Below are 17,252 nucleotides of genomic sequence, written 5' to 3'. Positions count from 1 at the left end.
AAAATGAACTGTGTGAATGTTATTCTGGTCAGAATTTCAGAAAAATTCAGCAAGGATGGGGGTTGGGACTGGTGATAGTGGGGTTTCAGACGAGAACTGGTGCTGCTGCCAGCATCATCCCTACATCCGGCAAATCTGGCAGATGCAGACATGAACTCAGTGAGGGACCACCACCTGAAACATACAGTAAGCTCTGATTTCCAGCTGCTTTGTGAAAGAGTTAACCCATAAGACTCTGGTACAGAGCGGTCAGTGCTGTGGCCTTGGGGTTTGCTTCATACTCTATAACAGACTGCTCCTATACAGACCACTCAAAGCCTTGTTCCCCTTGCATAGCAACTGGAGGTCACAAATGCAAACAAAGAGGAAGTGCATTTAAGACTGAAAACAAGAGTCTCTACTTTACACAGAGAGCTGTGGGAGGGCAGAACAAGCTGAGGAGCCATGCCGTTGAAGCCAATATCCTGGCTTCCTTTCAGAAATGGTTGGATGAGATCCTTTGATCAATTAACTATTAGCAACCAAAACAAGTAAGATGGGCAAAAAGGCATCTTCTTGTCGGAACCTTAATTATGCAACATGGACACATTGCACTGCATGCTGAGAACTGTTAAAGTGGTGCATCATCACTCCACCCCCTCACAGTCTCACTTCTTATGGACTCTCAGGCTAGGAAAAGAACTCCATGCAGCCAAAAACTGCCTAGAACTAGCAAAGAAAAATTGACATTCTCAATATAATATGTATATTATACAATACTAGGAGGCAATTTACCCAACTACAATGCTGCCAACATTTTGCTCTGCTCTAAGTAAATATAACAATTCCTTAGTCTCTTATCCCTCAAGTAACATGCACCATCTAATACATGCATTACCTCTCCTTCACTGCAGGGAAGATTTAGCCCAAAATCAGAGAATATTTCATGATATTCATATAGAGATGGTAATTATCACCTTATCACATTGTTCAATGATGCCTTGACCTTTCTCTGAGAAGCACTATCTTACTCTGTGTCATGTGCCTCCCTCAAGTCGAAAAGTTGTTAAGTGCTTTGTTGTTGAGCAGTCTACAACAAAACAATTCCCCTTGCCTCCCTTTTCTGCTCACAGTAGAGCAACCCTCTCGACAACAGGGCAGTGGAAAGCAGCCAGCAATTGGATAAACAGCATTGCATAAGCTTAAATGAGGTTTATTGAAGAGCGTGTATGTGTAGCTTCACAGGCAGCTGGAAGGAAGACGTCTTTTGGCTTATCATGTTAAGTGCGCATTACTGATGCATTTATAATTGTATTATTTACTGTCTGTGGCTTAGACCTTCATATCAACAATTTACTATAATGGTACAGTGCCCTAACATACAGTATATTAAAGTGTTAATACATTATAGATCACCCAAGAAAGGTTAATAATCTGATGGAAATAAATGAACTGCTCATTATTAAGTCAATAGTATTATAGAACACGTGTATAAGTACAGCAAGGATTACATATTCTGAATTAAAACATTCTTACCAAGTGTCATCTCCACAGTGGTTGAGTACAGCTGTAGGATTGAGCACAAACAGTGGGGAGAGATTCAGAACTACAGCAGCAGAGAGAAAGAAAATCACTTTTAAGGGACTTGGACAATAGTGTCCCAGCAGAATGTCCTACCTCCACAATCCACATCCCACTTTTACATAAGAAACGACTGGGGATATTCGAAAAGAGATTTTAAGCAGAAAATCAATCGTTTATTTTAAATGAAAGAAAATAAATGTTAGGAATGATATGCAGGGTCTTTAAAAAATGGATCAGACTTGATTGATCCAGCAGAGCCTCCTAACAGTGTAAACATAGCACTGATGGTTTCTAGTCACCATCAGAGAGACAAAGCAGGGAAAAGCAGTGCAACTGAACTCTTCAAAAGTAGTACACACTGAACTGACCCTTAATTGCTTATCTAATCCCAGTGATGCAGATCACTAATTAATTAAGGATTAGCTGGAGCAAAGACTTGGAATAGCATAGTATTCAGATGCCAAAGTTAAATACCTCTGGCCTGAGTATTCAGAATTTTCTTACAACCTAAATATTCTACTAAACAATTAACCTAATTATTTTCTTAATGAATTATATCACACATGTATAGGGTGTTTGTAAGGTCTTTTACAATCAATTACTCGAAACCTTCATTAAATGCACAATTACCTATTGAACACCTCAGGGCCTGATTGGCAGTATTCCAATTATGCAGTTAATTAAATAATTAGACCAGCTATGTTACTGAGAATAGAGTACACAGAATCAAGAAAGAGATTTCTTTAAGAAGAAAACAGGCCAACACTATGTTTATTTCTGCTGTCTACAGCAGCTAGTTCATGTATAAGTCAAAGCCCTTGAAAATTAGACCTGTTGTCCTCTCACTAATCCTTGCCTGTTGTCCCAGGAAGCACTCTTTTTGAGGGTTATACGCAGGTCAGCTCCAGATTTGCACAAAGGAAATGGACAACATCAACCGCAAAATCGAAAGCCTGCTGATCACAGAGCAGTGAACAGCGGGTCACGCCAAATCTGTCTGTCTATCTCAGCACACAGGAAGCTTATTCCAATTAAAATAATGCAATGGGTTACCAGCAGACTTTCAGGGGTGAGCTTGTGACAGCTAGCCATGGCGTGGAAACTGAACAGTCCCAGCTTTGTGTTGTTTAATTCAAAGTACTCCACAGTGACCTCGAGTATGCAGATTTGTGGAATTACATTTGCTGCTTCTAATAAAGGAATAAAAATGCAGCTCTGTGACCCATTGCAACCCCACGCATACATCACCAGTAAATACAGGTTCATTTGCATTTCAGAGTGGAGTTCTGAGTTGCACGTCGTGCTCCTCAAGTGTTTGTTATATCATTTTTTTCCCCAGCTCTTGACATGTACTCAGGTCGAAAGCCTGCTTCAAAGGTGGGAGGGTTAGGATAAATTAACAGTTTTGTGGTGCTCCCTTGTGGATACCAGGAATACTACATGGCTTTGGTCACCAAGATTACAGCTTGTTGACAAATTTCTTCTCATATGGCACGGTGGCATAGCTTTTACCATTACTCCTGCTCCTGAGGTGATATCTGTTTCGAGTTTTGTATGTTCTCTCCATGTTCAATACAGTTTCCTCCAGGTGCTCTGGTTTATTTCTGCAGTCCAAAGACACACTGGTAGGTTAATTAGCTTCTGAAAAAATTAGCCCTGGTGCAAATGAGTATGTGTGTGTGTCTGTGTGTGCTCTGTGATGAACTGGCCTCCCATCCAAGGTGTACCCCACCTTGTGCCCACTGCTTGCCAGGTTAGGACAGGTTACCCAGTCTTAAATTACATGTTTTGTTATCATCTTCACACTTCAGTAGTTCACTGACGATACCAGAATCTTGATACAAATTTAGGAACCGCAGTAATCCAAGTACAGATCCCTCAGGTACTCCATGAATTACACCCCCCCAATGATCTCTGCTGTCTTCTATTCACTGATCAGTTCTCAATCCAAGTGGTTGCATACCTAGCCCCTGTAATTTGATAATGAATCTTTTATTTGAACCTTCAAAAATCTGAAAAGCTAAATATATTGTTTAAAATGCAATAACCAGTTGACAAACTGCCTATTCACCGAACGTTACTTGTTTTTTCGTACTTCGAATGCAGGTGGATGCCGCTGTTTATCGCTCAAAGGCCTGGCTGCACGGGAAGCTGTTATTCTTGTCATAACGGGATTGATTCGTCTATCACATGATCGATTACTGTCAAAATTGTTACGTAAAAGTACACAGTTGAGAATGATAAATAATTGTTACAAATATCGCCACATGGTCCATTAAACTCATGCACACTGTGAACAAAGCACTTAACTCCCGAATTTCCGATTAAGTGTATAACATTAATAGTAATTTAGTAAAATATTTACTAATGTGTTTAAAAATGATGTATCTTTTGCTTTGCATGAGCCGTTTTTATTATTGCTTACTCGTGCGATGGTTAAGTCTTAGATGTCATCTATGCACCACGTATTTGACTCACAATGTTTACAGTAATTCTTTGGAATATACATGCAACTAAACTCTTGGATAAAGATTTTTAAATAATAAGTATTCAAGTGCATCGTTTTTAGGAATACAAATCAAAATCGTGACGTTTTATTCGTATAAGACCCTGCAGAGGGTCGACGTTAGCTCTGCAGTACTGTATCTGCACTTCGCGATGATTATATGCGGAAAGGGGCGGCAAATCAAATGGTAACCAAGCAACCGGTACTCGCGCGAGAACGAGGCCAACGGAGGCAGGGCTGGTGCAGAGGGGGGACCTGGAAGCGGAAGCACGTGGTGGATGGACCTTGGCAGGAGTTCTGGCTCATTCATTCGCGGGTCTGGATCGGGGGGGAAAAGAGGAGAGTGAGCGTGTCAGCAGGGTAAAGTTGACACCTTTTCGGCAGGGAGGACTGGAGTGGAGAGGGTCGCTGGAGGTGGATTCGGAAATCGGGCTTGGCGCCTTGTTGTATGTGGAACCTTAAGTCCGGAGCCGGGAGCAATCGAGGAGAGTAAAGAACGGAAATCCAGTTCGTTGGTGTTTATTGATCTAAGCAGCAGCAGCAGCCGCGTGTGAATGAATACTACAGCTATGATAAAGGAAAATCGCTGGAAAATACCTCCCAATGCCCCGGCTTGCATGGAAAAACATCTGGACTCAGTCCAGTACAGAGCAGGTAAATAATTACGTGTTTAATTGGCGTGTCGTCTGTGGGTTATACAAAGCAGCATGGCGTGCATGTGGCCTGTTTGATCTCGGGTCTTTAATTGTATCGGTGAACAATACAATTAAAACCAAGTTTTACCTGGCACTCTGTTTTCGTATGCCATTAGTGGCTGTATGTTTTATTTTTAATGAAAGCCACGCTACCCGTCCAACTGGGCATTGAAGGAGCACAGGAAACACAGTGACATCAAAGTTCTCGTAGTAGCAACCTGTTGTACATTACCGAGTAGCCGCCGTGTGTGTGAACGTTTATGCCGCCGTTCAGAAAGTCTCTAACTGTCCGGCATGAGCCGCAGGTTATCTCGGAATGCACTTCCGAGTCCACGAGCTTTCGTTAAGCTCTGCGAGACCACAAACCCGGGGAGCCGCCGGCGGTAGAAGCCAGACAGCGTGACTGCTGTGTTTGCGCAGGCCCGCTCGGCGGTCCGGAGAGCTGTCCCGTTGTGTCGGCCAGCGCGGTGTGAAAACGAGCGTGGTTCGTGTGCTTTTGTACGTTCCGAGTGCCCGGTACAGAAATTCGCTGCCTAGCTTGGCATAACCGCAGGTATAAGTGGCAATCGGGAAGAGCCTGTATTTTGGAACGTGTCGGCTGTTGATGGGGAGGGCTTTCTTTTTCTTCTTTTTGAGACAAAAAGACCTCATTTTGTTTGCTAGGTGTTTCCTTCCCCAGGGTGCCGGGGGGAGAAGGAGGGACTGTGGGGTGTTGCATATCTAGGTGACGGGATACGGACAGAGGGCAGCAGGCTACAAGCAGCTGAGAACGGGACAGTGAGGAGACAGGGGTGCTCTGAAAGGGATTACGGGCGGAGGAGTGCATTGACAGGGCTCTCCTGACCTTAATTCAGTACGTGCTTAGGCAGATGCATCTGGGTATAGAAGATCAATTAAAAACGTAGTTGTTCTATGAGTAAAGGAGTGTGGCTTCCATTAGGAGATATTGCCTCAAGGCAGGTAGACGTCAGTACTTTCTCAGAACTAAGCCTTTCCCTGGTACGTCTACATAAGAGAGGTTACACTCATTTGGAAAATGTAGGCTTTTGGTTGCCGAAAGCTGATCAATCTGAGGGTCTTTTCCAGCCATTTTTTGAAATAAACCACGGCTGTGCGGCTGGCCTTAAAGAATTGCCTCCTTTTCTCAATTTTCAATTTCAATTCAATTCAACTTTATTGCCATTATACTTTCACAGGTGCATAGTATAATGAAAAGTGTTTCTCATTAGTCACTCAGGTGCAGTATATAAATAGGACAGAAGATAAGACAATAGACAGTAACACAATAACAATAACAGTAACATGTAATAACATAACATAAATAACATGTAATCATGTAATCAAAACTGTGCAAAATTCCGCAAACAGAAAATATAACAGGACAAAAACAGTGCAAGGTAATTCTTGGAACAGTGCAAAAATAGTATGGTGATTAATAAATATTATGACTGATACAGTTTTACTGAGCTATCGAAGGGACAGTACAATTTTGGCTTACATGTCGTGTGTGTAGTGGTGTTGGAGTACAGTCCTTGTGGGTATAGGAAGACGTTAGGAGAGATCATAGTATGATGGGAGGGAGTGGGGGCGTCACCAACTTGACGGCTCTGGGGAAGAAGCTATTTTGGAGTCTAGTTGTGTGCAGATGCATTTTAAATGCTCTTTCTCGTAGTTTCTGCTGGTGTCCTCTTCCTTGTTGAGCAGTGACCCATTTTCCCGCAGTAGCTGGCTGATAGTTCTCCCCGGAGAACCTCTGCCCTGAACGCTGTGGCGTTTGTTTGTCTCTCTCCTCCAGATGGCTCCCTGCTGCTCAGTGCCTCCAGCCTGATGGGGCGCTGCTGGCTGGGCTCCATCTGGGTGTTCAAGGACCCCCAGCTGGCTCCGAAAGAGGGGCACTGCAGCGCCGGGGTGCAGACTGAGGCTGGCGTGGCGGACGCGAAGTGGGTGTCCGAGCGGAGTATCCTTGTGGGCTCGGACTCTGGTGAGTTTCCTCGTGGTTCTGGTTGGAGTGGCAGAGCAGTAACCGGGGCCAGCTGGGCTCAGCACTGGAGATCTGCCTTGGTCGTGCTCTGAGTGTATGGGAGGGTGGCTTGAAGCAATGTATTACTTTTAAACCAGCTAAGGGAAAATCTGTATGTTATACTATATTTGATATTTAAATACCTCAGGTTATCGGTTTCGTTGGGTGAAGCTGTTGGGTGCAACAGCCTTAAGTGTTAGGAAGGTACAGGGTGAACGCTAGGGGGTAATTGAAGAAGTGTTGGTTTGCAGGAAAATGGCAATTGAAAATGCAACTGCTACGTTGTTCCTTCTCATTCCCCATATAGTAGTGATGGTGAATCTCATCCCCCATATAGTAGTGATGGTGCTTCTCATTCCCCATATAGCGGATAATTTCACCCCCTTGTAAATGATCTTCCTCCTCTCTGAAGCTTGAAGCCAGTTCTGATAGTGAAGTATGAAAGCGATTCGTTCTGTCGTTTCTGTCGAGGAGAGCACTGATGATTCAGTGAGTGGCAGGTTGAGGTTGTTGCAGGTTTTCCTTCTGCTGAAGGTCCTGGCCTGACAGCGGCTGTTCTGAAAGACGTCCACCAATGGGGTGGTGAGCTGCGTACCGCAGGCCCTGCGGGGGGCTTATAAAGCAGGAATCTGCCCCATCAATTCCGTCCGTGTCCTAAGCTGTGTTGTGGGGCGGGGCGCCAAGAGAAAGATTAGTTTTATTGCAGAGTTAAGATAGTGCTTTGCCTTCTTTGATCCCAGTGTTAAACCTACCTTTTGTTTTAGTCCTAGATTGTTCTGGTAGGGGAGTGGGAACCCAACTGGGCTTCTGTGATGAGAGAGAGAGAGGGAACTAGCTGTCCCTGCTCTGACTGAAGTGGCTGGGGCGATTTCTGTGCTGCTGTGAGTGTGTGGAGAGCTGACACGCTGTCGTCTCTGCCATGTCTGCCTGTCTGTTGTCCCAGGCGCGGTGGAGCTGTGGGAGCTGGCCGAGGACGAGTCCCTGATCGTCAGCAAGTTCTGCCACCACCACCACGATGACATCGTCACCACCGTCAGCCCGCTGGCCCAGGGGACACAGGCGGTCAGTGGCAGCATGGACTGCTGGTCAGTGTGCTCTTCACTGCCTGCTCTCTGAAAGCCAGGAGCTCATGCCTGCTGCCCTGTGCCGGGCCTTAATCCATCGACCTCAGTGCAGGACCATTGTGCTGCATTGTGGCAGAAAAATGGAAATGTAGGAATTGCTAAAAGAGTAAAACTTTGAAATAGATCTCTGTAAATCAGATTTTTTTTTACTTAGTGTTGACATCCACATTAGGACAGTGGATGTGACCTCCTGTTTGTCTCCTGATCCCATACACACACATTCTGTTGTATTCAGGGCAACACAGAATGCAAGTACTCATTGTGTTTGTATATACAACCACCAGAAATAATTAGTTTGGAAAATGTCAATGTTCTGTTCGGACTCTGTGTTCTGTGAGATTACAGTGTTAATGTGACTGACTATGGCAGGCATCTCCTACCCTGGTCCTGGAGAAACCCATTGCGGTTAGTTTTGTAGGTCAGGAAAACCAGGAAGATCAATTAAGATCTGATGTATAGATCGGTTACGCAAGTAGGTTTTTCAGTTAAGAGGCTTCTGGGCCACGAGGGCTGAGTGGTCTTCAGAATTTGATCTCCAGTGATCTCTAAATTGCTCCATTTAAAAGATCACCTGATTAAGCGATCACTGTTAGATTGTCCCAGGTCTTCAAAAATCCATGATTTAATGGCCTCCTTTAAAACCTGGTGGCGTACAAAGGGAATGTGGACATTAATTGTGTATGTCCTTTGAAACCTAATTAGCCTCAAGTTTTCAAATGTTAGCCGACTCAATAGCTATTCTATAATTATGCCAATTTAAAATTGTAGGTCATTATTACTGATTATTAATAGGAATTTTGTAATAAGATTAAGGTGGTTGTATTTATGAGACTGTACACTTTAATAATATGAATACTCATTGGTTACGATGACTTGATTGAAATTAGGCGTGTCATGTATTTTGAGGTATCTGGATGTTTCAGTTCAGTGTAATGTGTTAATAACTTTTGAAATGTTTGAGCACTTTGCTAAGTGCTTGAGGTGATGAAGATTAGTTGAAATATTATTCTTTAAACATTGAATTAAAGGGCTAGGCTTGAATATATGATTATATCTTCATGTTATATTGCTTGAACGTCAACAGATTTGGAGTCGCCTATTGTTATAGACTTTTCATATGGTCTTTTGCAGATGGTCTTTTTTGTGTTGAAAGTACAGAGTAGCAGAACACCATGTGGGAAGCCATCTTTTGCAAGGCTTGAGTACAGTTATACTTGTAGGATCGGTTTCTTAAAATGTTTAAAGTTTGGCATCCTGTCCTTATCCTTTTCCTTTCAGGATCAAAGTCTGGGATCTTGCCCAGGAAACTGTGGTCAACTCCTATAATGGTGAGTGGATTTGGGATCTAGCAATACATTAAAGAGAGATTTTAGCTCCCTGTTGTTATTTAGTGCAACGCAATGTAAGCGTTACTTTATGCCTTTCCTGATCAGTGCCGTAATTGGCTTTGAGGTGCAATGATCCAGAATGTTTGTGTGATTTTTAATTTAGCTTATATCAAAAACTTGTCGGATACATCTTTTTATATGAATTACAGCAGAAGATTTTAATACATTGCCAGCATTTCCACCTTGTAGTCTGATCCTGAAGCTAAGCAAGGCTGGGTCTGGTCAGTCCTGGGAATGAAAACCAGGTTACTGCAGTTAAGTGGTGGTATTGATCCCTCTGAACCAGAATTTCCAAATCTGTTCCCCAGTATGACTTTGGATGAGATGTTCAACAAGAGTTTCTTACTGCTTGCTCATTAAGATTCCCATGAAAATCTCTTGGCACTGCTAGTAAGAGTAGGGGTTTTAACCTCTGTTTCCTAGCTAAATTCCACTCTTGACTTGCACAGTCTGACCTTTTTTAAATCAATTGACTGAGTGATTTCCCACTTCTCCACCTGTCATGTGCAGTGGGGCTGCTGGTGATCAAGGGCTTCTCTGTCATCCAGCTGAGTGCTGCATTTCAGCAGTGAAGGATAAGGTTCCCTCATATATATTAAAGCTAGGGATCCTTTATGAGGAACATCTCTATGCAAGTGCAAGAAATCATGAATTATTATCTTTATAATACCAGTGCTTCAGTGTTCATGCACTCTCTCTCCAGCTCATTCTAGCTCCGTCACCTGCGTATCCTGTAGCCCCAGTGAAGAGGCGCTGTTTCTTTCCTGCGGGCAGGTAAGAGACTGTTGGTCAGATAACTTTGGATGCCCAGTCAAGTACTTTTTTATGTTCTGTTGTATGCATTGCACTAGGACAGACAGATGTGAGGCAGCAACTAGTCAACTTTAGTGCCTTCAAGAGAGGCAGCGCACATGGGCCCACGTTACTTTCCTAAAACAAGCACCCATCTCTTATCCGACTAGCCTTCGTAAGTCCTAGAACGGCACCCACTTACGTCTGCTAGGTGGTGAGTATCAGGCTCATCAGTACTCAGGAATTCTTGGGGTGGAGCGGTGGCTCTGTGGCTAAGGAGCTGTGCCTGTGGCTGGAAGGTTGCCGGTTCAAATCCCGCGGCCGGCAGAGGAACTACTCCGTTGGGCCCCTGAGCAAGGCCCTTAACCCCAACTGCTCCAAGGCTTCTCTTTCTCTTTCTGGGTGTCTGTGTGTCTCACGGAGAGCAAGTTGGGGTATGCGAAAACACAAATTCTTAATGCAAGAAATTGTATAGGGCTAACAAAGTGATCTTATCTTAATTGTACCCTAAAGATCTGCTTTGGCACAGTGTGTATACCCTAAGTTTGACTTAGGTTTGAGAGAGTTTAAAGTAACCTTCATGCATCCCCTGAAGCATTTCATTTTGGGGATCGACCGAAATGCTCAGCAGCATTATGTAATTCCCACACAAATACTGTAAGAAGTCAGCTGTGTACATAATTTGCTGCCTCACGCTACGAGTAGAAAGCAAGAAAACTGAGTGGGAGCTTAAATCTGCCAAAAGAATTACTTCCAGAAGCCTTTGTTGTGTGATGACTGCTGTGTGAATTCTGCACACTTTTTTCAACACGGCTACAAAGACAAAATCCCACACTCAAAATTGCCCTAAATTGGTGAAACCGACAGTACTGATGAGTGGGAGACTATGTGTTTGATTAATTTCCGAAGCCTTGAGAACAAGTGCCGCTGTTCCAAAATACTTTAACATGTATATTCCCAAATATCAGTCATCTAGGCAGTAGTTCTTTGCCACTTATCTTTCATATATTCATTTGTGTATCATTTGTTTGAAAACAGAAGTTTTTTTTAAAAAAAAAAACTATTTCCTTTATTGGGCTGGAATCGGGGTGCAGAATTCTGGGGTGGCATGTTGTGCTTACTGGTGCAGAGCCGCCCGGTGCTCATGGGCTCTTGCTTTCAACATGTTCACCCAGAAAGTTCAGCACAGACTTCCAGAATTGTATCTGGAAGACCTGTCAGGCTTGTTTGATCTGCAGATGTCCTGGTGTTTGAACACGGCCCCCCACGTCTCTTGTAGAGAAACGTGGGGGATTCCTGGATGTTTCTGCGGGGTCAGAATCTCATTTTGCAGCTTGAAAGGGATCTCAGAGGGTGCGATTTTGCCTTCTCTTGCAGGACGGCCGGTTGCTGCTATGGGACAGGAGGAAGCCCAAACCTGCCTCTCGAATTGGTGAGCTGCTTGCTTTGATGTTACAACATCCGTATTTTGAATGGGGGGGGGGAATTCACCAGATCCGTTGTACGTACAGTTAATTTCATACAACAAAAAAAAACTACCGATCAACAGCTCTTCTTGCATACATTGCTCTAACAGTGGATACTGCTTATCCACTAGCTGCTGTGAGTAATACTGAACTCAATTCTCTAGTAGGAATACTGTGATGTGAGGAATACATATTTGTAAGGAATATGGAAGAGGCTATACTGTAGGCATTGTGCTCTGCACCCTGAATAGAGGGAATCATCACAGTTTGCAATAGGTGTAAATTGAAAACTGTAATGCACAGGCTGTTGAACTATTTTGTTATCTTACAGTGGAGTTAACCTGTGGACACATGATATTTTTTTAATGTAAGAACTGCATGCCCTGAAGCTCCTTGTTCTAAGAGTAAAGGCTTTCTTTAATTTTATTTTATTTCTGTCCTCTGCAGACACTCAGTGCTGCCCTACCTCTTTAGCCTGGCACCCTCAGCGAAGCAATATCTTTGCCTATGGTAAGGAGCCTGACTCGAACAGATGTCCGACTGTCACTGCTCACCGTGTCCTTAATAAAGCAAGTTTATCATCAGGGTTCTGACATTAGCTGACAGATTAATTCAGGGCACCGTCCTTAGGCTGCAGATACACAATGCAGGTGTGCACACTAGTAATATTACAATACAGTTTAAATGCGCTGAAAAAACTGTAAAAATTCAATCAGTGCTTTGTGTTTTTGGTTTTAAATGTGCTTTAACACAGTTTCTATGCGTCTCCTCTGGTTTGCATTTCATTATTGAATCTGAGGACGTTCGTTGAATTGATTTTATCAGTGTCTTTGAGGATTTCGAATTCTCATCAGGTCCCATCTTAGTCATCTCTGTTCAAGATTAAAAAGGTTCGGTACCTCCAGGCTGTCAGTGTAGCAGTTTACAATATGTAAATGATACCTCAACATAAACATTAATTCTTTTTCATCAGAAAAAATAATTTTTCTTATCTGCACACCAAGTTCAGGGTGTTAACAGCCACTGTATTTGTATAGTGTGCAACTCCTTTTGTCATGAATTCTCATTTGGGAAATTATTTTTTAATTGGAAGTGTTAATTGGAGTTGATTAGCTGCGCATTACTATAGAAGCATGCTGAGTAAGTGCTTCCCCCAGAGGCTGCAAATTAGGCTGGTTCAGCTGGTTTTTGGAGACGCCGATCTGAAAGTTTGTTCTACTTACAAGGTGTATTGGCAAGTTAACCGAAATGCCCCCCACCTCCGTCAGCAAAACTAGCAGCTGCATTTGGTGGCTTGATTTGTTCCTCTCGGGAGCTCACTGGGTGTTTCTACTGCCCTCAGGAGACGACCTGGGCCAAGTGTTCGTGAGGGAGCTCCAAGCCAGTGACAGCATAAAGAAGATGGACACCCACACCCGCAGGGTCACCGGCCTGGCCTTCTCCTCGCACAGGTGAACATCCAGCTGTGGCACAGGAACACTGTCCGTACGACTGCGGACCATTTTGAGCACAAGCTGAGGTTTCAGGGCCATTCTCCTGCTGTCCACCAGATAATCACAGCTTTAAACAACAAAGTGGATGTTTTAACACCAGATGGCTGCTCCTCTGCTGCATTATTTGAATGGATTTAAGAATCAATGGACCTGATTAAGAAACTGGCTCTGGTGAAAAGGTGAATTGGAAGATCCAGTATTTTACCTCTGTGGTCGATCAGCGATCGCTTGTGGTGCAGAGCAGCTCCAGTCACTGTGGGCTGCAGAACTCGTGTTTACTGATCTGTTTCAATTACTGATTTAATTACTGAGTTGAAGTGGTTGTTTCGGTGAGCAATCAGATCAGCCGTACTCGCAGAATTAGTTTTCTGTTGATGAATCCTGATGAGCCCTGGAGCTCTCAGTCTGTCCCTTACTTGGCTGCGCCACACATCTTCAGTGTAAACCTTTTAAACGAGAGTTTAAGCGCAGTTTTTGGCTTTGCTGGAAGCACCATGGTCCTGAACTGCCTCCTTGTCTGTTTCACAGTTCCCCCTTCCTGGCCTCAATCAGTGATGACTGTTCAGTTGCAGCAGTGGACTCCAATTATTCAGAAATGTAAGTAGGAGAAAGCTGCGCAGTGATGTTAGATGTTTTTTGACATTCCATTGTTCATGCTTTTTTATTTCAGAAGATATAATTGTGAGCTCTTAGTTGCTTTTCCTTCAGCTCCCAAGTTGGAAATACACTAGAGCAGTGGTTCTTCAACTTTTTGGACCAAGTACCACCCCTGATCAAACCAAAGCATCCAAGTACCACCTACAAGTCATCTTCTCATAGGGCCCCCAGAAAATCTCAACGACCAACATGAGCACGTGTGCGCACACACTCACATACACATATAACAAATATTATAATAATAAACTTTATTTGATATAGCGCCTTTAAAGGTGGCTTCTCAAAGCCCTTTACAGAAGAAAAAACAGGAACAACAACAAATAAATATAAACAAAAAGGCACCATTTCAGTGAGAGGGGTGAGCCTGTTTAGTCGAGCAAAGCAGATGTGAATTCATTTTTTGAGCCTTGATACAATTCACAACAGAGTCTTAACAGATTTGAAATCGTCAGGCATTTTCTTGACGGCAAAGGTCTCGCGGTGGATGTTGCAATGCGTCCATTCATTTCTGGAGCAACCTCTCTAATTCGTGCAACTACACCGCTGTGTCAGCTTGTCATCGCTCTAGCATCGATGCCATTCTCTTCGATAAATTCATTCAGAAGCTGAAATATGTGCTCTCCTGTAGGTCCTGTTGGTAGCGGTTTACAGAACAGAAAGTCCTCATGGGACGTACCCTCAAACTCGTATCTAACGTAAACGAGCGAATTGGCCAAATCGACTACAGACTCATCTAATTGCAGTGAAAAGTATCTGCTCATCTTAACGCGCTCTATCATCGTACTTTTGATATCATCTGCCATATCAATAATTCTATGAGTGACTGTATCTTTCAGAGGGGGCAGCAGGTCGAGCTGTTTAGCAGCTTCAGCTCTTTTGCCAACAGTAAATAAGGTTCTTCAAAAATAGTATGGGGCTTACCTGCTTTAGCAATCCGCAAGCTTGCATTTTTCCCCGTTTCCGTTTCAGGAGTCAGTCTCAGAAGTTAAGTTTTTATTTCATGCGCATGGGAGCGAAACACAGAGACGCTTGGTGTATTTTTCTCAAATTAACTTAGAACAGTTCTTAAATATTTTCTGTTATCTATCGCGCTTTCCTGTCCTCACAAGATTTCCAGTGTTCGTAGTATGTGTTCCTGTGTTTACAACATTGGCATTGTTCCAAAATCATGCACATTCTCCTACCTCTCTATTTGGTGGAGATAACTTTTTTAAATACAATTGGTCACTTGCGTTCATAGCATGCATTCCTATAGAATGGTATAGAATTACATTGTAGCTCTGTGTCCACTCAAGTATTAGCGCGCGCTGTATCGCAGTACGTAGGCTGCGTATTTGACACGTCTTAAAATAGAAAATATGAAAACCCGTCCCGATTTTTCAGCTCACACAACAAAGTTCCAGGGTCATATGGCGTACCAGCTGGTGGTGTGCCACAGTTTGAGAACCACTGCACTAGAGGATAATCTGGGGGTAGAGCAGGCTTTTTTGAAAGGGTAGCTTTTGCTTAACTTAATAGAAACCAAAAAAGCTGTTGACCATTCCCCACAAATAAAGCTGAGAATCATTTTCAGGAGACGTGTGGGACGCCTACGTGTTTTGCTAGCCAATTGAAACATGCGTGTTGGGAAAAACCACACACATGAAAGGGAGCACCCTATAAGTTTGCGTGTATTTTCCTGAACCACTAGAGGTCACTATTGTGCTTTTTCACATGAGGTTTCGCTTGAGATTTGACATCTGAGAAGGCTGGGTGGAGTGTGGAGCTCCCAGCAGGCTCAGACACAGCAGGTGCTTGTGTCTGCTGGCGCATGACATTCCCGGCCGTGCCTCTGCTTCAGTTTCAGGGACAGACGGCACCAGGACTTTGTGCGGGGTGTGTCCTGGGCTCCTGCCGGCTCCTCCACCCTCACCACGGCTGGCTGGGACCACCAGGTCCTGCACCACTCAGTGGGCCAGGAAGAGACGCCCCCAACGGCAGATGCGGTCGCCCCCACCCATCCCTAGGCCCAGGCCTGCGTACCCTCACTCCAGAGCCTCTTCCTAAGGGAGCAGAGGGTGGCGCTGGGCACGTCGCTCATGTTCACATCGAAACGGTTAACGAGCATCCTGGGCAATTAAGACTCCTCTGCGAAAGATGGGTCTGGAGTCCTGGTCCTGCTGTGCAACAGCCCTGCAGGTTTGGCAGGGACCACCAGTCATCGAGTACTGACCTACAAAGTGTGTTTACTAAGCAAAAGTGGCAACATGCTGTCATCGTGAGCAAAGGTGATGTGATTCCTAGATGTAGTTGTGGATCCCAGCTTGAACAGAAAACACTGGTCCCAGGGTGCATTTTTGTAATTCAGACTGTTAATTTGAATTTATACCAGGCACAGTGCGTTTTTCAGATTATCAAACAAACAGAACTGTATGAAAACTATTGGTATACTAATGAGATTTCAAATGGGGTGATTTTGAGCATCAAAATTCAACTTAGGGGTTAGGCACACCTGTCAAGATCATTAAATACCTTTCCAAAAAAACATCTACTGCCTTACAGAGTAATAGTTTCATGCAGCTCTATTTACCCGTTGTGCTCCCTTCTGCTTATTCCTTTACAACCTTCATTTACTTTAAAGAGCCAGTGTCATTTAAATACAAACAGAGCACTGTGATAAAACGTATTTTCTCTAACCAATGATTTCAGTGAAGGTCACACTCCCTGCATTGTGTACCTGTTCCTGGGGGTGGGTAACACTGACAGCATCAAAGTATTTCTTAAATTACAGCACTTCAATAAAAGTTTGTATGTTGAATACCTAGTTGGTATTCAACTACCTAGTTGGGTGTGGCAAAATCATTTTTTGTTGCCAAGTTGCAGCTGCATGAAAGCTGAAGTGTTCAGCGTGACCTGCTTGATTTTTCAGTTGAACATTCAGCAGTTTGTTCAGAAGAGGACTTTCTGTAATCTTTTTTGTGTCTCATTTTGTTTTTCATTACATTTTTGAACATCCTAGCAGCGATCTGAGTGTGGTTGTTTGGTTTTCAGTACAAAGCTCATACTTATATCCGGTCGGAGTGGTAAGCTGTCTTTGGGAAATAAATTTTTTTTCAGATTTAGTCAATGGTCAGAATTGCAGTCACTCACAGAATTTTGATGTTTTAAGTTCATGTCTATTAGAACAATGGAGCACTCTCACAATCCAATATGAAAAACACAGCCTTCAACGTTCTGATAGTCTTACTAGACAAGCACCTCTTTTGTTTATAAAATGCATAACTATAAAGAGTATTCCTTTGTCATTTGTTTAAATACCTGGAATATTTTTGTTAATAAAATTCATAACCTCAAATTTTGTTGCACCCTTTTTTGTAAGGGCATGGACAATTTTAATATCTTGGCCACAACGTTTGGCTGTTGGGTTTTAAACAGGGGAAATAATGTAAATAAGTTTTCTTCTGACAATCTGCATTTCTCCAAATGAACTAAATATATTTCGAGTAATAGACTGTTGTGTATGAAGAACCAGTACTGTTCTACCACCTTAATAGAGTGGGCATTCAAGG

General features: G+C 43.4%; 1 protein-coding gene across 1 annotated transcript; it reads left to right on the top strand.

Moving 5' to 3' along the window:
* The first annotated feature begins 4,335 nt into the window (after positions 1-4,335).
* Positions 4,336-17,038, top strand: wdr77 (WD repeat domain 77). Its single transcript, XM_088921991.1, has 10 exons — positions 4,336-4,723; positions 6,560-6,745; positions 7,728-7,869; positions 9,187-9,236; positions 10,000-10,070; positions 11,466-11,520; positions 12,002-12,064; positions 12,897-13,005; positions 13,576-13,644; positions 15,545-17,038. The coding sequence occupies exons 1-10, from the start codon at positions 4,624-4,626 to the stop codon at positions 15,708-15,710; spliced, it is 1,011 nt and encodes a 336-aa protein (XP_088778117.1). The 5' UTR covers positions 4,336-4,623; the 3' UTR covers positions 15,711-17,038.
* The last annotated feature ends 214 nt before the right edge of the window (positions 17,039-17,252 follow it).

The sequence above is a fragment of the Atractosteus spatula genome, chromosome 7 (genome assembly GCF_055471065.1).
Source record: "Atractosteus spatula isolate fAtrSpa1 chromosome 7, fAtrSpa1.hap1, whole genome shotgun sequence".
Taxonomy (NCBI): Eukaryota; Metazoa; Chordata; class Actinopteri; order Semionotiformes; family Lepisosteidae; genus Atractosteus; species Atractosteus spatula.
The sequence above is the reverse complement of the archived record's forward strand: the minus strand, read 5'-3'. Positions and strand labels throughout refer to the sequence as shown.